Below are 20,494 nucleotides of genomic sequence, written 5' to 3' on the forward strand. Positions count from 1 at the left end.
TTTCAAACCAAGCTCTAGGAGCCTGTTTTAGTCCATAGAGGGCTTTATTTAGTTTGCAAACTAGGGACTTGTCTGAATGTAGATAACCAGAGGGTTGAGTCATGTAGACTTCCTCTTGGAGTGCACCATTGAGGAATGCATTGTTCACATCAAGCTGATGGATGTGCCACTGCTTGGTAATAGCCAAAGAGAGAATTATTCTTATTGTAACAGGTTTGACTACTGGAGAAAAGGTCTCTGAGTAGTCAAAACCTTTAACTTGGTGGTAGCCCTTGGCCACAAGTCTGGCCTTATACCTATTTATAGAGCCATCAACATTTTCCTTGACTCTAAAAACCCATTTACAGCCAATAGGTTGTCTGTCCTTGGGAAGGGGGACCAAAGTCCAGGTGTTGTTGGCCATCAATGCATCGAATTCTGCCTGCATGGCAGCCTGCCATTTGGGGTCCTTGAGAGCCTGCTTGGCTGTTGTAGGTTCTGCTTGAGTTAGTAGCAATGTAGGAAATAATCTAGGCATCACAATGCCAGATTTAGGCCTTGTCTGCATGGGATGAGCATTCCTAGCTGGTTGAGGTGCAGAACCTAATGGTTGCACAGGTGGAACAGATTGAGAGTGATTGAGAGTGCCCTGAAGAAGCCTGAGAAACCAGGGGAGACTGGACAGGACTCTGCTGTTCTGAAGTTGAATGCTGAGGAGATGCACTAACAGAAGTAGTAGGTACTGTTGTAGTTAGCTGAGTGGGGATAACAGTAGGTCCAGCAGGCACAATTGGTATATCATAAGTGATACCTGGTGCAGAAGAACTTGGAGGAGGAGAAGCCTTGTCAGAATAAGGGAACTTAAATTCATCAAACACCACATCTCTGGACACATAAATCTTTCCATCACTATCCAAGCACTTATATCCTTGATGAGATGAAGAGTACCCAATAAACACACACTGCTTAGACCTCAAAGACAACTTTGAGTGTGTGTAGGGCCTGAGATGGGGAAAGCAAGCACAACCAAACACCTTCAGAAGCTTGTAATCAGGTTTAGTCTTGAACAGCTTGAAATAAGGACTTACATTCCCCAAAACAGAAGTGGGCAGTCTATTGATAAGAAATGTGGCAGCCATAAAAGCATGATCCCAAAATTGAAAAGGTAAATGAGAATGTGCAAGCAATGAGAGACCTGTTTCTACAATATGGCGATGCTTCCTTTCCACACTACCATTCTGATGGTGTGTGTAAGGACAAGTAAGCCTATGAACAATACCTAACTTTGCAAAGTAAGAGGTAAGAGGCTTAAACTCAGTGCCATTGTCAGTTTGAAGAGACTTAAGTTTCACACCAAACTTTAACTCAACCATGGCTTGAAATTGGAGAAAAGTAGAACAAGTATCAGATTTCCTTCTAATGGGAAAAATCCAAGTGAACCTAGAATAGGCATCTACACAAGTAAGGAAATAGTAAAAACCACTAGATGATTCAAGGGATGCAGGTCCCCATAAATCAGCAAAAACACGTTCTAATGGTGTATTATAGACAGTAGTAGAAGTAGCAGAAGGTAATCTATGAGACTTGGAAAGGCAACAAGCTGAACAAACTTGAAATTTTGCTTTATTAGGTACTGGAATATTACAAGAAGTCAAAGCAAAATGCAAAGCCTCATGATGAGGATGTCCTAACCTAGAGTGCCACAAACCATAAGAGGTTGGACATACAAGAGAAGTACTACTAGTGCTAGATACATCAGACTTAGGTAAAACAGTAGAGTAAGCAGAAGAAACAGCAACAGATGGGACTGAAGAAACAGCAGCTGAGGGAACTGAAGACACTTTGACAGAAGGTTGCTTGGGAGTATGCATGCCTTCAAAGATATACAAGCCATCTGGACCAACACTACCTCGAAGGAGAACCCTAGAAGTTTCCTGACATTTGACAACACAATAAGAGGAGTGAAAATGTGAAATTCAAAGTAGACATTATTATCCTTAGCAAATTTGCTAACACTAACAAGGTTCTTGGTAATATCCGGAACTAAGAGAAGTTTACTAAGAGTAAGTGTGGTGTTTGTGTGATAAGGAGAAGGAAAGGAAGCTGAACCAATAGAGAGAATAGGCAAACCTTGTCCATTCCCCATAAGAATATGATCATTACCAGTAAGTGAAACACTGTCAGAGAGCACAGAAGCATCATTTGTGACATGGTGAGTTGCACCAGAATCAGGAAACCAGGTGCTAAGATTAGCTGCAGCAGAGGATGTGCCAACTGATGAAGGTGGACCAGTGAGCATAGCTTGAGGAGGCCTGGTTGTAGAATTTGCAAGCCTTTGGCCTCCGCCAGAAAACTGTGAACCTCCATTGTTCCACTGTGAACCAGGAGCAGAAGCAAATCCAAACTGCTGAGAGGGAAGTCCTATGCCAGAGCCTTGGCCATAGAAGAAACCAGGACCAAACTGTTGGCCAAAACCAGAACCAGCTTGGTGACCAAACTGTGTAGGTGTGCCAAATTGTGGAATGCCATAGAAAGGTGAAAAACCAAACTGAGGCATCATAGGAGAAGGCACAGACATATTAGGCATATTGAACGGAAAATTCATGCCATATCCACCAACCATTCCAGTAGAAGCTGAAGAGGAACCGCGATGATAACAAATACTTGCATCATGACCATATTTATAGCAAATTTGACACTGAACACTGCGATTACCTCCTTTACCACGTCCACGTCCATCACCATAACCACCGCGAGAGTTGCGACCACCGCCACGTCCATTGTAACCACCACGGTTGCGATCTTCATAAGAGCGATCATCAAAGGAAGAATCCACAGCACTGGAAGCATAGTTCGCTTCAGTCGTCACGGTTGACGGGGCTGGCGGAGGCGCTGGTGGCGGCGCAGCCTGAGTCAAAAGCGCTGAAGGCGGATTCGCATTCAACTGACGAGATCGAGTGCGATCCAGACGCGCTTCATGTGCGATAATCATCGCCTCAACTTGCGAAACAGGAGTCAGAGCTTCACGATTGTAAACAATCGTCAGGAGAGGACTATAGTCATCGGGAAGGCCATCGAAGACAGCTTCAAGGTGCTCGCGATAGGTGACGGGATCACGGATGGTGATCAACGCATTCACGATCGATTTGATGCGTTTGAGATATTTCGATGTGCTCTTCGATCCTTTGGTTATGGATCGCAACTCAGATCTGAGTTGCGTGCTCTGCGCCAGTGAGTGCGCTTGGAAGAAATCGAGCACCGCCTCCCAGATCTGCCACAACTGAGTGCAATTGACCACCGTAGGAAGCACCGATGGCGAGAGCGAGGAGAGAAGCCATGTGAATAGAGCAGAATCTTGCTGCTCCCAAACAAGTTACGCAGGATTCTCGACTGCGTTCATGCGATCAACTTCGTTGAGAAAGCGAGGTGGAATATCAGGACTGTTGAGGAAGCGCTGCAATCGATGAGTGCAAGCAATGCCTTCAACGTGTTGCTTCCATGAAAGGAAGTTAGTGTCATCAAGCTTCAGAGTAAGCTTGTGAGTCAGAGAAGAAGCAGTCGCAGCAACAGAAACTGGAACTGGAGTTGCAGGAATCTCAGTTTCCTGAGCAGGTTCTTCATCAGCCATGGTGATGAAGAAGAAGAGAAAAATCTCTGGGATCGTACTGAGCTCTTGATACCATGTTGAAAATGCTGAAATGTTTAACTGAATTTCATTGATTGTAAAACTGAATAGTACAATTGATAATCTCTCTATTTATAGAGAGCTAACAAGCTTGCATAAGAAGCTAACTAATTCTGTTATGCCAGCTCAGCTTGACAGCTAAGCTTAACAACTAACTCTGTTATACTAACAACTAATCTTGACAGCTAGGATAACTAACTTCACAGCAGTAACTTATCAGTTACTTATCAGAAACTATATAGTATACTCTAATAATGACAAATAATGGCGGAAACAGTTGTCATATGGCGGGATATCGGCCATGGCGGAAAGACAAAAATCGCTATGAGAAACTGCCATGGCAGCCATGGCAGATATTTGGCAACACTGCTGAGTGTACGGCAGTGAGATTATATACAAGGTGCAAGCTGCATACCAGCAGCTGTGATGACAGCTGTCATCATGAGTATCTTAGGAACTATAATGGAAAATAAAAGTGAATAACAGAATTACAACTGATTGCAACTGTAAGTGCAACTACACTCTAACATGCCCCTCCAAGCTCAAGGTGGGTGAGCAAGTGAGAACTTGTCAACCACCTTGTCTCTTCTTGTAAGAATATAAAAAAGATATCTTATAAGATCTTAATATATATTAAAGTATCTTACAATATATTACCAATAACATAGGTCTCTTTTTATAATTTGTTTCTTTATATTGGTATGTTTCCTTATTTAATAAGGATTAGGAGTCTTAATTAGTTTCCCTATTTGACTAGAATTAGGACGCTGCCATTAGTATAAATAAGGGTCAGTACTTCGTCTTGTAAGATTATTGTCAATATGTTATATTATTCTTTGTATTCATTTTTCTCTTTCTATACTTAAAAACAAAACCCTATAATTTCATCATGGTATCAGAGTGGTAGCATAGCATCCTCTGTGACTTGTCCCATCCCTGCCCTTCTGTTGAGTTTCCCAAATTTTTGAACTCTATTATACTAATGTATTTGCTTTCCCAACATGCAATCTATTTGAACATCATTGTCCTGATTTTTAGATGCTCTGTTTTGCTTGTGTCCATGTTTTTAGGGCTATCAATGTTGACCAACCCGGGGTTCAATCCCTCTATTCATTAATAGCGCTGACCCACTCTTTATAATCATCAACGGTCAAAGATAAAATATAACCATTTTCAGAAGCCACTATCCTTGGTGCGATGTTGCTTCTATGATATGTTTTTGGAGCTTCAACTGTTGTAAGCGCTAGCTTACTTGTGGCAATCATTGTGTATCGAAGGTGACTTATTGCCCATTGATCAACCCACCCCCCATGCACTGCCACCTAGGAAGCACAAACACTTGTCTTCAAGGGAATGTCCCCATGTCCGACACAACATCGACACCTGTATGATACCCGTACGTGTCAAACACCTCTTTGCGGTGTCGGAGCAATTTTTTTTTCTTTACCTCGAACACTTCATACCGACACCTCTTGTTGGTTGGTTGTAGGTCACTGATTTTTAAACGCAATTAATTAATACATTAATTAGAATAATTAGTGTCTGATTTGTACAGCTAATTAGGACTTTTATGTCAATATTATTAGCATTCGTAGAGAGAATATTTTCCCTGATTTTCAGGCTAGAATAGTGCCCAAGTCTTTAGTCATTTGTATTCTATAAATACTTCTCATGTATCATTTTACCAATTCAATATAATATCAGACATTTTCCGCAGGAACTGATGCTCTTGATTCACAGCGTAGCTCATCTTAGGTCTAGTGATAGGTGCAGACGTGCAGTACGAGGTTGGATCAGGAAAATGATCAGCTCCATATTTGGTCATTCTGCTATTGACCATAGGAGTGGAGATGTCTTTAGTCTCTATGTTAGAACTGGTATCAGAATAGTGGAACTGAATAGCAATTAACAGAACTGCCACAATTAACGGAACTGCAGTATATAATTACTGAAATAGATGAATAACACTGAGAAATTCTGATTACAAAGATAACGCAGTTCTGATAACAAAGATAACAGAAATCCCTAAAAGAAAGGAAGAGAACACTGGTTCCACAACCAGTTCTGGTTCCAAACACCAGATCCTAACTCCTATTTTCCAAATAACTGCCTCGTAACTCTTAGGAACTGCTATTTATAACTTCCTAACCAGAGTTATTCTTTACTAACTGGAGTCTAATTAGTTAAACTCTTATTAAAACAATATTTTAAACTTAGCCAGCATTCCTAAACTTCTTCCTTACGTATACTTTCTGCACAACCGATTTAGGCAAAGGTCTATCACTCTATCATGTGGTGCCCCAAGAGATCATTAGTTTACTTGGATTAGCGCGAGTAAAAACCCATTTTGTAGGCGCTGGACTTACCCACCTAGTAAATAGTCCGAGTCACCAAGCCACTTTAAGGAAAATTCTTAAAGTCTCCCTACAAGCTTCTGACTCTTACACCAAAAGGCTGATGTAGTCAGATCCAAAATGTAGAGTGAACAATGTTGGATCACATTTTGTTGTCTGAAAACCATATTTCAAATTTTTAGCAAGGAAGCCCTTAGTCTCTTAAACCATGCCCAAGGGTCTTGCTTGAGCTACAAGGCTTTATGCAACTTACACGCCAGTCAGCTGCTTCAAACCCATGTGGCTGGACCATACAAACCTTTTCCTTCAAATCACCATTTAGAAAAGCATTGTTAAGTGTAGGGTTGTTAAACTCATGAGTTGACTCATAGAATCGTACGAGTCAACAACTTCACTTAACTGTGTCTTTTGGTTTTAATCATAATGGAGAGTGTCTCGGAATAATCAAACTCCTGTCTTTGATGAAATTCCTTGGCCTGGCCTTGTACTTGTTTATAGTGCCATAGGGTCCTCCTTCACTCTAAATACCCATTTGCAGCCGATGTGATATCGAGCAGCAGGTATGTGTACAAAGGACCAGGTATTAATGAGAAACAGCTGAGGAAGTAGGCTCCTGCAGGTGAAGAGAAACAGCTGCAGCAAAGTTGGCAGGAGTGTAGGTGACACCAGAGAAGGTTTTGGAGGAGTAGCGCCGGAGAAGCCCACGGATTAGTTGCTGGAATGGTATAAGTAGATGCAGGAAGATTGAGTCGAGGGAATCAAGTCAAAATACAGAAATCAGAACTCTTAAAGATAACATCTTTGCAGACAAAAATAGGACTAGAACTGTCTAGCCACATACACCCTTTATGTTTATGGGAATAGTCTTGAAAAATGCCCTCCTTAGAGTAGTATGACAACTTAGGATTAATGGAGGGCTTAAGAAATGAGCAGCATGCACACTCAAATATTTTGAGGAACTTGTAAGGATGTTGGTTATACAATTTGAAATGGGGACCACTATTTTGGAAGACAGGACTGGGCAATCTGTTTATAAGGTAACTGGCTGTGAAAGGTAAGCATGATTCTAACAGTGCAGGGTCAATTTGGCATGAGCTTGTAGAGACAAACCTGTGTCAACAAAATGTCTGTGCTTTCTCTTAACATTCTCATTTTGGTGATGAGTATAAGGACAAGTGACACCTGTGAACAATTTGCAAATCAAAATAAAACTGTAGCAGAAAATTTTACCATATCTGTTTTGCCCTCCTGTTATTTCTGCTCTGTCTCTTCTGAAAGTTGGCTACTTCTTTTACTATCATGGCTATGTTGCACAAATTCTCTGATGGGTTGTTTGTTTGATTTTGTTAATATTTCATTTTTCTCACTTATGTCCTCTAGCATGACCTGAGTGTGATATTGTTTATAATATCCTGATATTTATGCTTTCTGAAGCGGATTCTTGATATTTTTAATTCTTTTAGTGATTAATCTTTTCATCATCAAATAGTATCCAATTATCCATGCTCTCAAGCCAGAATAAAAGAATTAATTTCTCAATGTGGAATCCATGTAGACACCGGCATGTCCAAACACTATAGTTTATCAATATGACCCAAAATTGAACATTATAGATTTCATGCATCCTCATCACTTGTTTATATTATTACCTTTGGTCTCTTATATTTTTAATCTTCGATTACTCGTTCAGGGGGTACAGCCACTTCTGGATGGTGTAGTTAATTATTTGCCATGTCCAATTGAAGTTAAAAATTATGCTCTTGATCAAACCAAGAACGAGGAGAAGGTAACTGATTCATAGAAAGTGTATCCTTGTTTTGCTTTGATTCTACAATGCTATTGTGATTGACTGATTGTCAAATTCCAAATTGAGTTTTGAATTTTAAAGCTAAATTTTTGAACCATGATAATAACATTCAATATTAAAATGATAAAAATGGCTACGAACATGTGTTGGTCCCTTGGGAGGGGGCTTAGGTCCCTTGAGCATGTGGTCTTAGGTTTGGTCTTGGATGCATTTGTATGGATAAGATACTGTGGGGGGGGGGGGGGGGCTCACTGTGGTGCTTGACTGTAATTCTGAAGATTAGTTTCTTGCCTATCGGATCAAGGATAATGTGGGAAGCCAAATAAAGATGTTGAGTTTGTTCTCTTTTATGTAATAAAACATAACAATCATTCAAAAGTGAAATATCAATAGTAGTCATTGTAATACATGCAGCGCTAGCCAGAAAATAAAATAAAATTCCAAAATCCAACTTGACATGATCAAGTTTTAAATAGTGGCAATAGTAAAATTACTTTGAAATTTGAAAATAAAATCACTAATTAAAAGAAAGGTTTATTTAGAAAGGTTTAGGTCCGTTGGTATTTGCTAATATTTTCGTTTTCAATTGGAAAATTGTTTATGATTTCAGGATAGAGTTGGGTCTTCAAAGTTAAGGTAACAAGGTAGGTTGGCTTTAAATGAGCTTGGGAAGAATTTTTCAGCTGTCCCTTCCTATTGTTTTAAAAAATGGAAATATAAAAAAATTACTTTTGCATTCAGGTTGAGCAGAAACCTACCTGGGTTTGATGCTACCCGACTGTTTTTGTCATGTAAAAGAATTGCTAGATTGAAATCACAATATTATGGAAAGTATGTTAGGTTATTTTCTGCGAATTAATAATCTAGGGAGATCATAATTATAATAAAAATTGTGAGCTGCATGTGTTTCACATACCTTGGTTGCTTTGCTATATTACTATTTTATTCAAACAAAGACAATTATCGGGTTATTGTAATAGTTGTTACTTGTCTAGGTGGAGTTGCTCGGAAATCCTAATGGACCACTTGTGGCATTGGCTTTCAAGTTGGAGGAAGGACGGTTTGGCCAGTTAACATATCTAAGGTACCCCTCACCTTAGTGGTGGACTGGTGGTTAATCTCATTTCAAACTGTTTATTTTTTCTTTTATATTATAGATTGATCTTCTGTTTCAAATTTGTGGTAACCTTTTAGTACATTACACATATAAGTTAATGTATTTTCTTTCTTTTTTTGTTTGTAGAGTCTATGAGGGTGTTATTCGAAAGGGTGATTTTATTATTAATGTAAACACCGGCAAGAAGATCAAGGTAACTTTGAGGCTCTTCACTTTTTTCAGTTTGATTGCAGTAGTCTTGTACATATGGATGTTTTGGCTTGTGGTCCTGATTTTCGTTTTGGGTTTGTTATGCAATTGTGTTTAGTTTTTACTCTCCATTTATTCATGTCGGGGATATGCGGGAACCAGAAAATAGGGGCCCTGTGTCAATGGGCCGAGACTATAAACCATAAAGTGAATATGACAGTATGACTCCACATTTTTACCCTAAACCTTAAGATGTTGGTTATATGGGTTTACTATTCTATATTATTATTATCTAGCCAATCTCTAACCAATGTGGGACTCCTAACTCGCACTTGAATTCCATCCATCTCCTCCCCAAGTGTGCATGGTTGTCAAACTCGCGTGTCAACTCGTAGACTGGGAGTTTGCGATTCTGCACGAGGAAATTGAGTTAACTCGGCCACAAACTCATTTTCTCTCCGACTCAAATGGAATTAGTCAAAATCGGGAGTTTTAGAAATCTTGTAAAATATAGGACATCTTGTGATAAATATAACTAGGTAATGTAAAAATCATTGTAGATAGGGAAATAGTGATATTATGCATTTATTTTACGTATTATATATAATACACTCGTTGTATAGTTTAGACACGGATTCGTTCCAATTCCACTTGATTTCTTCTCATTCAACAATTGCCACGTCTCAGCTCTCTTGTATCGGGTCTATAATAACTTGTGATTGAAGCCTTTCTTCTGCTAATACAGGTCCCTCGCTTGGTTCGGATGCACTCAGATGAGATGGAGGTTTGTTTCTGGACTCAGTACAATTAGTGATCTTCCTATAATATTCAATGCCTTTTGAAAGAACCACTTTTTCTTCTTCTTTATAAGGGAGTACAAATTATAATCAGGGCTTTTTTTTCTCAGCCAAATACATTTTGAATATTTTTATTATCAGTTATTCTCTGCCATCTTTTTATAACTTATAATTGAGGTTTTCTCTTAAAATCTACAGGACATTCAGGAGGCTCATGCCGGCCAAATAGTTGCTGTATTTGGTGTTGATTGTGCATCAGGTTCTTTTCTCTGTTAAGTCTATGTATTTCCTGTATTCGGTATTGCTCCTTTTTTTGTTTTTGGCTGGTTAGGTTTTTGCTTAGACTCTTTAGGTGGCAGTCTAGATTTCTTTAAAAAGGTGGTAAAGGAGGAATATAGAACTCAGGAAACTCTCCAAAAGAAATAGGAATGAAGTTGCTGATAAAATGCAAAGAACTGTTAAACTTTTCTGCTTGTCAGAAATACACATTTTAATGACTGAAAATAGCTGCAGTGAATGCCATAAGCACAATTGAATCTCATGAATACAGGATGCTCCAACAAATATACAAGAGATCCTTGTAAACCACACACTACTACTAAATGTTGTCTCTTATTCTTATTCTTGCGATAGCCTTTGTGTGGGAGCTCAACAACCAAAGAGAAACTGTGTGAATGTGATAGATTTAAGGTTTGCATGATAATACTGGAGAGAGAAGAATATTCTTGAACTTAATCTGTGACAGTATGAATTTGTTGCAGTGTATATAGTTAGGGCTTAACTCTTCACTATCGCTGTCTGACACTACCTGGAATGAATTCTGTTAGTTTAGGTATCTAACAGAAATGTGCTTGACAGAGTTCTTGAAGTTGGTTACTAATACAAAGTCAACTGAAACTTCTGAAATGTATTAAGAGATACTCCTTCACGGTGAAAAAAGTTTTTCTCCTAGAACATGAAACAACTACCTGTCATTTTCAGTTATAGATGACTGGAAATCCCAATGTAACTTTATCCAAATTTATAATGTCATTTAATTTGACCTGTGTGTTCAGAGTCATCTTCCCTATCAGGATTACAGGATGATAAACACACCGAATTATACTTAACCATTTAAATGATGAAAGCTGAATGTTATTTCTAATAACTCAAATGGTCAAGTGATTTACATTACATGATAGTAATCTCTTGTTGCTATTGCTCTAAATCAGAACTACATTATAGGCCACAAAGATACCCTAATAAAGGCAAATTGAATGTCCTAAAAATTAGTTGTACAAATTATACAATAACACACCACTTCCCCTTTAATCAGTTGGTCCTTGGATATTTACCATTGCAGCTTGCTAGTAAGATCTTGAAACCACTCTGTGGAAAGCCCTTTAGTCAACACATCTGCCAATTGGTGTTAGCTGTAATAAACAAGCTGCTATCTAATTTTTCTAAGCAGAAGTGAAGTATCGGTCTATCTCTATATGCCCTTTATTGACAATGTTCTTAACATAAAAAGGTAGCATAGTGAGCTTTGCGATGGGCTGCACGTAGCGGCCCAGGGTTACTTCGCACCACGACCGCCCGATAGCGCCTCTATAGCGCGCGATTAACAACCCTGCTTTTACTATATTTATCTTTGCTACTAGTTCAAATGCTTCTTGGTAGTCAATTGATTCAATTCCATATGTCCGAGAGTATACCCTTTTCTTTTGCAAGAGAGTATTCCCTTTTGCAATTAGTCTGGCTTTATGGCAATCCAAAGTCCCATCAGGTTTGTACTTCACTGTGTACCCATCTGCAACCTACTGGTCTTTTGTCTCTTGGACTTTCATCAATCTCCCGTGTTTTCTTCTCATCTAATGACTCATCTCTTTATTTGAGGTTCAAACCCAAATAAAGAAAAGACACATACTTCATTAAATGTGACATCATGGAAACAAAAAATGGACGATTTGGAGGGTGTTAACACTTATAAGGTGGTAAAACGTATTAAATGTGACATACATGGAATAGTGGGCTTCGAAGATGGTAGCACTTGGTTATATCTCTTTCTGTTAGGACTATAACCCAAGAAAACTCTCAACAGCTCAAGGATCGAGTTTGGAACAATGTTAATGATGTACATGAACAAAAGCTACACACCCAGAAACATGAGACGGAATACTCTGCACAATAGGGACAGCGGGAAAGATAGAAATCATACAGTGCAGTCTTACATTGCCAAGAATACGAGAGGGCAAATAATTCAACTAATACCCAACTGTTAGGACAGCTTCCCCCCATATGTGCTAGGAACAGGCATTTTAAAAAGAAGGTCCTTGGGTGGCTGGGGAATGTCAGTATTAGTTAGCTGTATCACACTTTTAACTAAATCTTAGTGTATTCTAGGTTATAGATGTGTTGTTGGGACAGTCTATTTCAGTTTAGTATTTATAGCTCATATTTTTGTTTGTAGTTTTAATTAGATATTGGCCATGATATATTTTGTCTTGGTCATCAGGAGATACTTTTACTGATGGGTCAGTTAAATACACAATGACTTCTATGAATGTTCCTGAGCCCGTGATGTCCTTAGCTGTACAGCCAGTCTCAAAAGATTCTGGAGGGCAAGTGAGTAGTTTCTTTTGTGTAACATACAAAGCCCTGCCCTGAATTAAAATAAAGTTGTATCATATGATTTATGTTCTCCATGTACTTCTAGTTTTCAAAAGCTTTGAATCGCTTCCAGAGAGAGGATCCTACTTTCCGTGTTGGCTTAGATCCAGAGAGCGGGCAGGTTGTCCTTCATTATTTTTATCTTTCTCATAAGTGACAATATCATTGTTCTTATAATGACATTTGTAACTTTTGTGGGTAGACGATCATTTCTGGAATGGGGGAACTTCATTTAGATATCTATGTTGAACGCATTAGGAGAGAGTATAAGGTACCCTTTCTCCCCCAACATATATTCCTTCTTCCTTGATGGTGTTGGTCAAATGTTTTACTCCTGGAGTTTCATTCTTATGTGTTTTTAAGGTTGATGCTTCAGTTGGAAAGCCCCGTGTGAACTTCAGAGAAACTGTTACTCAGCGTGCTGATTTTGATTATTTACATAAGAAGCAATCTGGAGGGCAAGGGCAATATGGACGGGTAACTGGGTATGTTTTCAAGAGTAATTCTTATTTTATTTATTTTAAGTAGTAACTTGGCTTCACCAGAAATTTAGCTGCATAGGAACTTGTCATGCATACAACCAAAGACTACAAATAGAGATAGAAGCCAATGAAATTATCCTTAAAATCTTAAAGAAAAAACTTGCTATGAAACTTGTGTATGTTCATTCTCGAAGAGAATCATGAAGTCAAAAAATGCATCCAATAATAAGTCATGACTTCCACATACTCTTTGATTAATATCCCAAAACAGTTCATATTCAAGGACAACAGAATTTTAGACAATTATTATCCTCGACAGATTTGTTGGTGGGTGTATACATTGTCTAAAAGGCCCTTCCTAGTTTCTCTGTGGTGCTTGGTTGGCTAGCAGCTACCTCAGAGTTCAGAGGAATTTTTCAGTTGGATATTCAGGGAAGAGCAACCTTTGCTCCCTTGAAGTCCTTTTTCTATTTTTATTTTTTCTAGATATTTAGGAGAATATCTGCTCCTGTGCTTCTTTTTCTTGTTTCATGAATCTCTTCCCTTGGTCAATGTAGTAAGGTTTAGCATTACTTATATTGCAAACTCCCAATTTTTTTGACCCTAATTATTACTAAGTTTCTACCAGTTTTAATTTACAATTGTGTTTCTTCCTTTGGTGCTCTTTGGAGGATCTTTATATTCTTGTTCTGCATGTCTATTCTCATTCAATAATTTTATCATTTATTGTAAACAAAGATGATTTAAAAGGAGCGTGGTTAAACTAGTAAACTGTGTTATCATTTTGTATGTTCACCGAAACTTGTGTAAATACATTTGTATCTCATTTCATGAGGTTATGAGCTGTCCAAAATATTTACCTTACTGGAGCTGAATGTAGTAAATAACTTTCTCAATAGGTACATCTGAGACTGAAGAAGTTCTTTTGCTATAAATGTAGCAAACAATTTAACTACATTATATGTTCTGCTGGGTTTTTCTGAAGTAAACTAAGTTCACGCTGGGTATGAATTACGAAAGCTGTTGTGACTTTCCACTTTTTTTTTGAAGGGACTTCCCACTTTCTAATACATACATAAGTTACTCTACCTTTTGGACTATGAATGGATCCATGGGATATGGATCCATGGGATATATTTTATATTACTTAACTCAAAATGGTTGTCCCAATAAAAACATTTGGTAGTTGTTAAAGCCACCCCCTCTCATCTAATTCCACCTCCCCCTTGTTAAGTGCGTACACGGTTCACGCACTTATAAGTGAGTGAACTACGCACAAGTGAGTGGAAAAAAAGGGGGTGGAATTAGATGAAAGGGGGTGGCTTTAACAATTACCAAAACATTTTTAACATTGTTTAAGACACATGCACGGTATTGAAGTCACACGTGTTAGTGTAAAACACATTTTTAACAGCTTATTTGTTGATCATGTTATGCTAATTATTTTTACCATTTATTAGAGTATACTATACCAAGTTGAAAATGCTGAAATGTTTAACTGAATTTCATTGGTTGTAAAACTGAATAGTACAATTGATAATCTCTCTATTTATAGAGAGCTAACAAGCTTGCATAAGAAGCTAACTAATTCTGTTATGCCAGCTCAGCTTGACAGCTAAGCTTAACAACTAACTCTGTTATACTAACAACTAATCTTGACAGCTAGGATAACTAACTTCATAGCAGTAACTTATCAGTTACCTATCAGAAACTATATAGTATACTCTAATACCATTCAATGGTGGATGCCAGTTGTATTGTTTCACGTCTTCCCTAATCCCACTTCTATTTCTTGATGACATATTTGCTATTCAATGTGGTCACAGGTATATTGAACCACTTCCTGCAGGGTCACCAACAAAGTTTGAATTTGAAAACATGATTGTTGGTCAGGCTATTCCATCAAATTTTATCCCTGCAATTGAAAAAGGTTTCAAAGAAGCTGCCAACTCGTGAGTTAAATTTATTAGTTTGGCAATCGTGCTTTCAGCATTCAAATTTCATTTTTGTGATTCATCATGTAGTGTTTTGTAATAACGTAATAGGCAAGATCTCATTGTTTATACAATTTTGCTGCATGCCAATACGATAAAACTGTTGGGTATGAAAACCAATTTTGCTCTCCATACAGTGGTGCTTTAATTGGACATCCAGTTGAAAATCTTCGAGTTGTCTTGACGGATGGTGCTGCCCATGCTGTTGATTCCAGTGAACTTGCATTTAAGTTGGCTTCTATCTATGCTTTTAGACAGGTACTTTTCATTTCTATTATCCATATTTTATAATATTATTGCACATATTCTTTTGACTCCTTCAGATAATAATGATGGTCCCATTCGTTGAAATTTTATTGTACTATCTTTTGTAACAGTGTTATCCAGCTTCTAGACCAGTTATATTAGAACCTGTTATGCTTGTTGAGCTGAAAGTACCAACAGAATTTCAGGGAGCTGTTGCTGGTGACCTCAACAAGTGAGGGTTCTTTATTTATTTTTTAATGGATGTTGTTGTAAAAATTCTTAATTTTCTGACATGTTTTTGCATCCGTAAAAAGGAGAAAAGGTGTGATTGTTGGCAACGATCAGGAAGGAGATGATTCTGTCATTACTGCTCATGTAAGTACCTAACTAATCTTAGTTGGCAACCTCTGTATTAGTTCCAATAGTTGATCATTGAAACTGTGACATAATGCTTTATATGATTTGAAACTTGAATGTGCATCTACATTTTTCTTTGTTCTCTTTTTTCGTGTTCATTAGAAGGTTTACGTCAGTGTTTTTAGAGTAGTTGGCTATTGTTACATGTTTGATGATTCAATTTGGATTGGTGCTTTCGGAAAATATGCCTTTTGGTTCTTGATATGATGCTGGATTTTAGAACATGGCTCTTAGCCTAACTCTTCCCAAAAGCTGGATGAGGGGTGCACTACCTTTTATAAGTACTACCTTGGTTATATCTCTAGTCAATGAGGACCTCAATATACCCCTTCACGCCTAGGGCTGAACTTTCGGAGCATGAAGTTTGTAGGTCTTAGAATTTGGGTTAAGCCTAACTCTACCCCAAAAGTTTGCTTAGGAGTGAGGGTTGCCAGGATTATTTTGGCCATATCTCCAGTCTATGTGATACTTCTCAGCAGTAGGAATAGACAGGCTGGAAAATTGTTATTCTGGATCAGTAAAATGTTTGTTAGTGGTTTCATTTTGGTTTTATCTCACAAGTTTACTTCAAAGGCTGTTCTAGTTCTTGAACCTTTGGCATTAGTTGTTTATCCGTGAGTCCTTTTTAAATAGGTTGCTGTTAATTATTTCAGGTCCCTCTTAACAACATGTTTGGGTATTCTACATCTCTGCGTTCCATGACACAGGTGAATATCACTTCATCAAGAACATTTCACGTTTTTGTATAAACTTATATTTGTTCTGTAATTTCCTGTTGCTTTTTTCAATAACTGCAGGGAAAGGGTGAATTCACAATGGAATACAAGGAACATTCCCCAGTTTCTCATGATGTACAGACGCAATTGATAAACACGTACAAGGGCAACAAGGCAGCTGAATAATCAGGTGTCTTTGAATTACATGGTACTAAGATTTTATCTAGAAAAAGCAATTGTGACAACACTGTAGGATATAGGTTTGGTTCATTCATTAGGTTCAACCAATTTTGGAAAGCAAATAAAAGTTGCTCTATGTGGTAATATAGTGTGATTCATTAAATTAGATAAATTATTTTTGTAAGGCCATTTGTATTGTATAAGATGTAATTTATGCAGCTCTTCTATTTGTAACACTAGTTTTAATTTAACCAAATTGCATTCGATGATTTGTACATTTAAAATACCGATCTGCTTTTTTCTTTTTTGGGTGGGGAGGTATTTTTTTCCCAATTTCAGGTTCCTATATTTATTTATTTTTTGGTCAAATTTATATTTCTAAAATGTTGGATGGCGTATATTCATAATTTCAGGGATCAATAATTACATAGACATGACTGGTACGGGTCATGCATTTATTGGTTGGTTAATCGAGGTGAATGGTGTCTAGTTGGAAACATAACTAACATGACAAAACCTAGAAATATGTTTTGATAAAGAAATATCACCATTTTGTGAATCTCGAGTCGTACAAAAAAATCTATAATGCGACATTTTCTCAAAGTTGCAGAAGAGCTGAGTTGAAGCAAGAACTTTCTTTTTCTCTATCAAACATTGAAGATTTAGAACCCCCTTATGTATCCCTAGTTTTTTGACTTTTTTCAATGTTTTGTGGTACCTCCTTGAGCAATTTCTGAAACAAATTTATACATTCATAAAATCAATCATTTTTTGGCATATTCCGATGAATTTAAAACCGCAGCATGAAGCTTTTATGGGTACATTCTACAACTTACAAATTTGAACAATTTTCCTTCCAAATAGAATCTCTCGAGCTACATTTTTTCCAAGTTAAGCGAATTGAACGACCATGAAGCTAACATCCTCGGAAAAATTCTTTTGGACAACATGTTGCCTAACTCATCCATTGAGAGGGTATAATATGGTTCAGGAGATGCCTCATGTTGCTACACAACACTTTTAGACGGTTTAGACCACAATTTAGTCATTTTAAGTCAAAATTGAGTGCCAGTCAAAAACTATTTCCTTTTGATGGGGGTAGGAGCATTTTTTTATAACTACAGCAAGGAAAAAGGAAAAAAGACAAAAAGAACTACGGCCTTAAGAAAGGCAAACCAAGCGCATCTGCCTGCAAAAGGGCTACAACCTCAGTTAAAGGAGAGCTTCAAACACTGAAAGCACTCGCATTGGTTGAACCAAGCTTGGCTAATTGATCTACGACGACGTTGCCTTCGCGAAGCAAGTGACGACAATGGACAACCCAACGCCGACGAAGCAGACTCTTAATGCTACTAATTGTGCAAGCATGCTGATGAAACGAAGGATAATCCGAAGTGATAAGGCTTAGCGCGAGCATCAAATCCGTGAAAAGCTCCACACATCTATGCCCATGCTCCCAACACAAACTCAAACCCCGCAGGAAGGCCAAAAGCTTTGCACGAAGACTGTCACAGACACCTGCATGCCCAGAGAAGCCAAAAATCCAATTCCCCTCTGATGAATGAACAACACCCCCAAACCCCGAAGGACCACGGTTACCAATAGAACTACCAACAGTATTAAGAGCAACAAAACATGGGCGAGGCGGAATCCAACGCACCCAACGCTCCATCGGTCGAGTAGCTAAGCAGTGAAGAAATTGGGCAACCATCCCCCAAAGGGCTCGAGCCTTCCACACCATCTGGAATAGCTGCTGGCTCGAACCAGCAAACAAAGCTCTACACCTAGCTTTCCAAATAGTCCATGCCGCCGACAAGATCACGAGCAGGCCGAAGCCATCAAAACCATGCAACACCTTCTGAAAAGACTGCTGAGTGAAGAATGTGGTCGGAAGCACAAATCCAATCCCTCGCCAAACTTCCAAAGAAGCAGGGCAAACTAAAATGCAAGAGTCCAAATTTGAAATTAGTTACAGCTATAAATATAAGTAGGACAAACTAAATCAAATAAAATCATTCTCAGTTGCAATTTAATTCCTCACTTGACCTAGGTTTTACCAATTGTGGTTGCTTCTTTGATCTCCATTTTATTCCATATTTTCAACCAAGTTTACAGTTTTAAAACTCTATAGTCTATGTTAGAGTTTTAATCTTCTATTCAGACCAGAGATCTTATTTTGATTATTTTAATGATTTTTTTCCAATAAATATTAGTGGGTGAAGGGTCACTTTCGTCCCTAAAGTTACCGGCATTGGCATTTTAGTTCATATTCTATGGAAATGTTGCTCGTAGTCCCTGATGTTGCAAAACGTCAAGCACATTAGCCCCTGGCTTGACTTCCGTCAGTGAATGTTAACAAGAAATGTGATTTGGCACGTTATATGCGTGGACTTTCCACATTGATTTAAAATTGGGGAAATTTTAGGAAAACTTTAAATTTTCAATTTAGTCTCTAGCCATCATCTTCTTCATCATTTTCTTCCTATCACTCCAAAACCAAACATTTATGAGAGAGGAAAAAAAACCAAAAGAAAAACGAAATTAGGGTTCAAGAATGGGTGAAGTGCACCAACAAGAAGAACCCACCATTTTAATTAGGGTTCTGAATCCCAAGTGTCAAATGTGTTGTGATCAGACCCAACAGCTGCAGCGCCTGCAAACGACGCCGCCGCCGGCGAGGAGGTCTAGTTTGCCCCATCTGCCTCCGAGCCTCAGGAGAACTGTCTCTGATCTCACTCCTTCGCTGGTTAAAGCTTGCCATCGTTCTCTGAACTCTTAAGATACCACCCCTGATTCAGCGGTATGATGACGGATTTTCCTGAGTTTCTTAGTAAAGTAAAGTTATAATCTTTTTTGGTTTTGGAATAATGGGTGTTCTTCATTTTCTTTTTATGGGGCGTGTGCATGATGTTATTGAACATGCATTTCTTGGAGAAAAAAATAATCTTTTTAGGGTTGGGAATCATGGGTTTTCTCTGTGTTCAATTTTTGCAGAAGTTGAGAAAGATGGGGGATCTAATGAGGGAGATGATCAAAGGTGTGATGAAGTTATGAAAAGTGAAGAAGAAGGAGATGAAGAGTGTGTTGTTGCTGAAATTGGCAAAGTCCCATCTCAGGTATGGAATTGGAATGGTTAAGTCTTCATTTTGGACTATGATTTTATTAGCCATGCATCATCTTCAATGTATTTTGGCTTGTGATCCTTTAATTGTACCCAGAAATTATGCTTCTAGAATCTAGACGCATCACTTCATTGTTTGGATAAATGAATTTTTTGCAACTTAGACTGATTTATGTTTCATGCTTAATCCATATTTGCAGGATGAATTGCATAGAAATTCTGAAGAATATGTAAGCGTGGAATGGGCATGGAGATTTGGGTTGTTTTAAAAGTGGGAAGATGAAGATTTTTGTTTAGTTTTTGAGGTGGAGATGTTTCTGAAATTGATTTCTTTTGGGTAAGATGATGAGAGGAAGAAGATGATGGAGAGATTGAAGATTTTTTTATTTAGGGATTTTGGCTAGGTACTAAATTGAAGTTTTTCAAGGTTTCCAAATAAATTCCCCAATTTTAAATCCACGTGGAAATTTCACATGGGAAATAATGAGCCAAATCACCCTTCCCGTTAACTCTAAGACCCAAGATTTTAAAATTTAATAGATAAATAATTTCCAACTCACGCATAGGATTATGTGTAAGCGTGAGAGGAACTTGACTCGTGTTTAATGTTTGGATTAATATTATGAAGAAGAAAGTTCAGGAAAATGACTAAGAATAGTAATATAGTCGTTATAGGCTATAGCACGAGTTTCATTCCCTTCCGCCTTAGGGCGAAAACGTTAGTAAATGACTAAATTGCACTTAAAGACACGATGGAAACT

The 20,494-nt window shown here is 38.1% G+C and overlaps 1 protein-coding gene and 1 long non-coding RNA gene across 2 annotated transcripts in view; both read left to right on the top strand.

The window, feature by feature from the left end:
- LOC130729481 (elongation factor G-2, mitochondrial) overlaps positions 1-16,875 on the top strand; it is a 31,094-nt gene extending 14,219 nt beyond the window's left edge. The window contains exons 6-20 of the mRNA XM_057581255.1: positions 7,709-7,804; positions 8,821-8,909; positions 9,069-9,135; positions 9,877-9,915; positions 10,127-10,187; positions 12,423-12,532; positions 12,624-12,698; positions 12,780-12,848; positions 12,941-13,062; positions 14,886-15,011; positions 15,191-15,311; positions 15,431-15,531; positions 15,614-15,674; positions 16,370-16,423; positions 16,514-16,875. Of these exons, the coding sequence (XP_057437238.1) occupies positions 7,709-7,804; positions 8,821-8,909; positions 9,069-9,135; positions 9,877-9,915; positions 10,127-10,187; positions 12,423-12,532; positions 12,624-12,698; positions 12,780-12,848; positions 12,941-13,062; positions 14,886-15,011; positions 15,191-15,311; positions 15,431-15,531; positions 15,614-15,674; positions 16,370-16,423; positions 16,514-16,618 (1,296 nt within the window). The 3' untranslated portion in view covers positions 16,619-16,875. The remainder of the gene's footprint in view (positions 1-7,708; positions 7,805-8,820; positions 8,910-9,068; positions 9,136-9,876; positions 9,916-10,126; positions 10,188-12,422; positions 12,533-12,623; positions 12,699-12,779; positions 12,849-12,940; positions 13,063-14,885; positions 15,012-15,190; positions 15,312-15,430; positions 15,532-15,613; positions 15,675-16,369; positions 16,424-16,513) is intronic.
- A 2,206-nt stretch (positions 16,876-19,081) lies between these two features.
- LOC130732475 (uncharacterized) lies at positions 19,082-20,494 on the top strand. The gene is made up of 3 exons (XR_009017046.1): positions 19,082-19,412; positions 19,607-19,728; positions 19,934-20,494. It is a non-coding gene; the product is annotated as an uncharacterized LOC130732475 (long non-coding RNA).

This window comes from Lotus japonicus, chromosome 1 (assembly GCF_012489685.1).
Source record: "Lotus japonicus ecotype B-129 chromosome 1, LjGifu_v1.2".
Taxonomy (NCBI): domain Eukaryota; kingdom Viridiplantae; phylum Streptophyta; class Magnoliopsida; order Fabales; family Fabaceae; genus Lotus; species Lotus japonicus.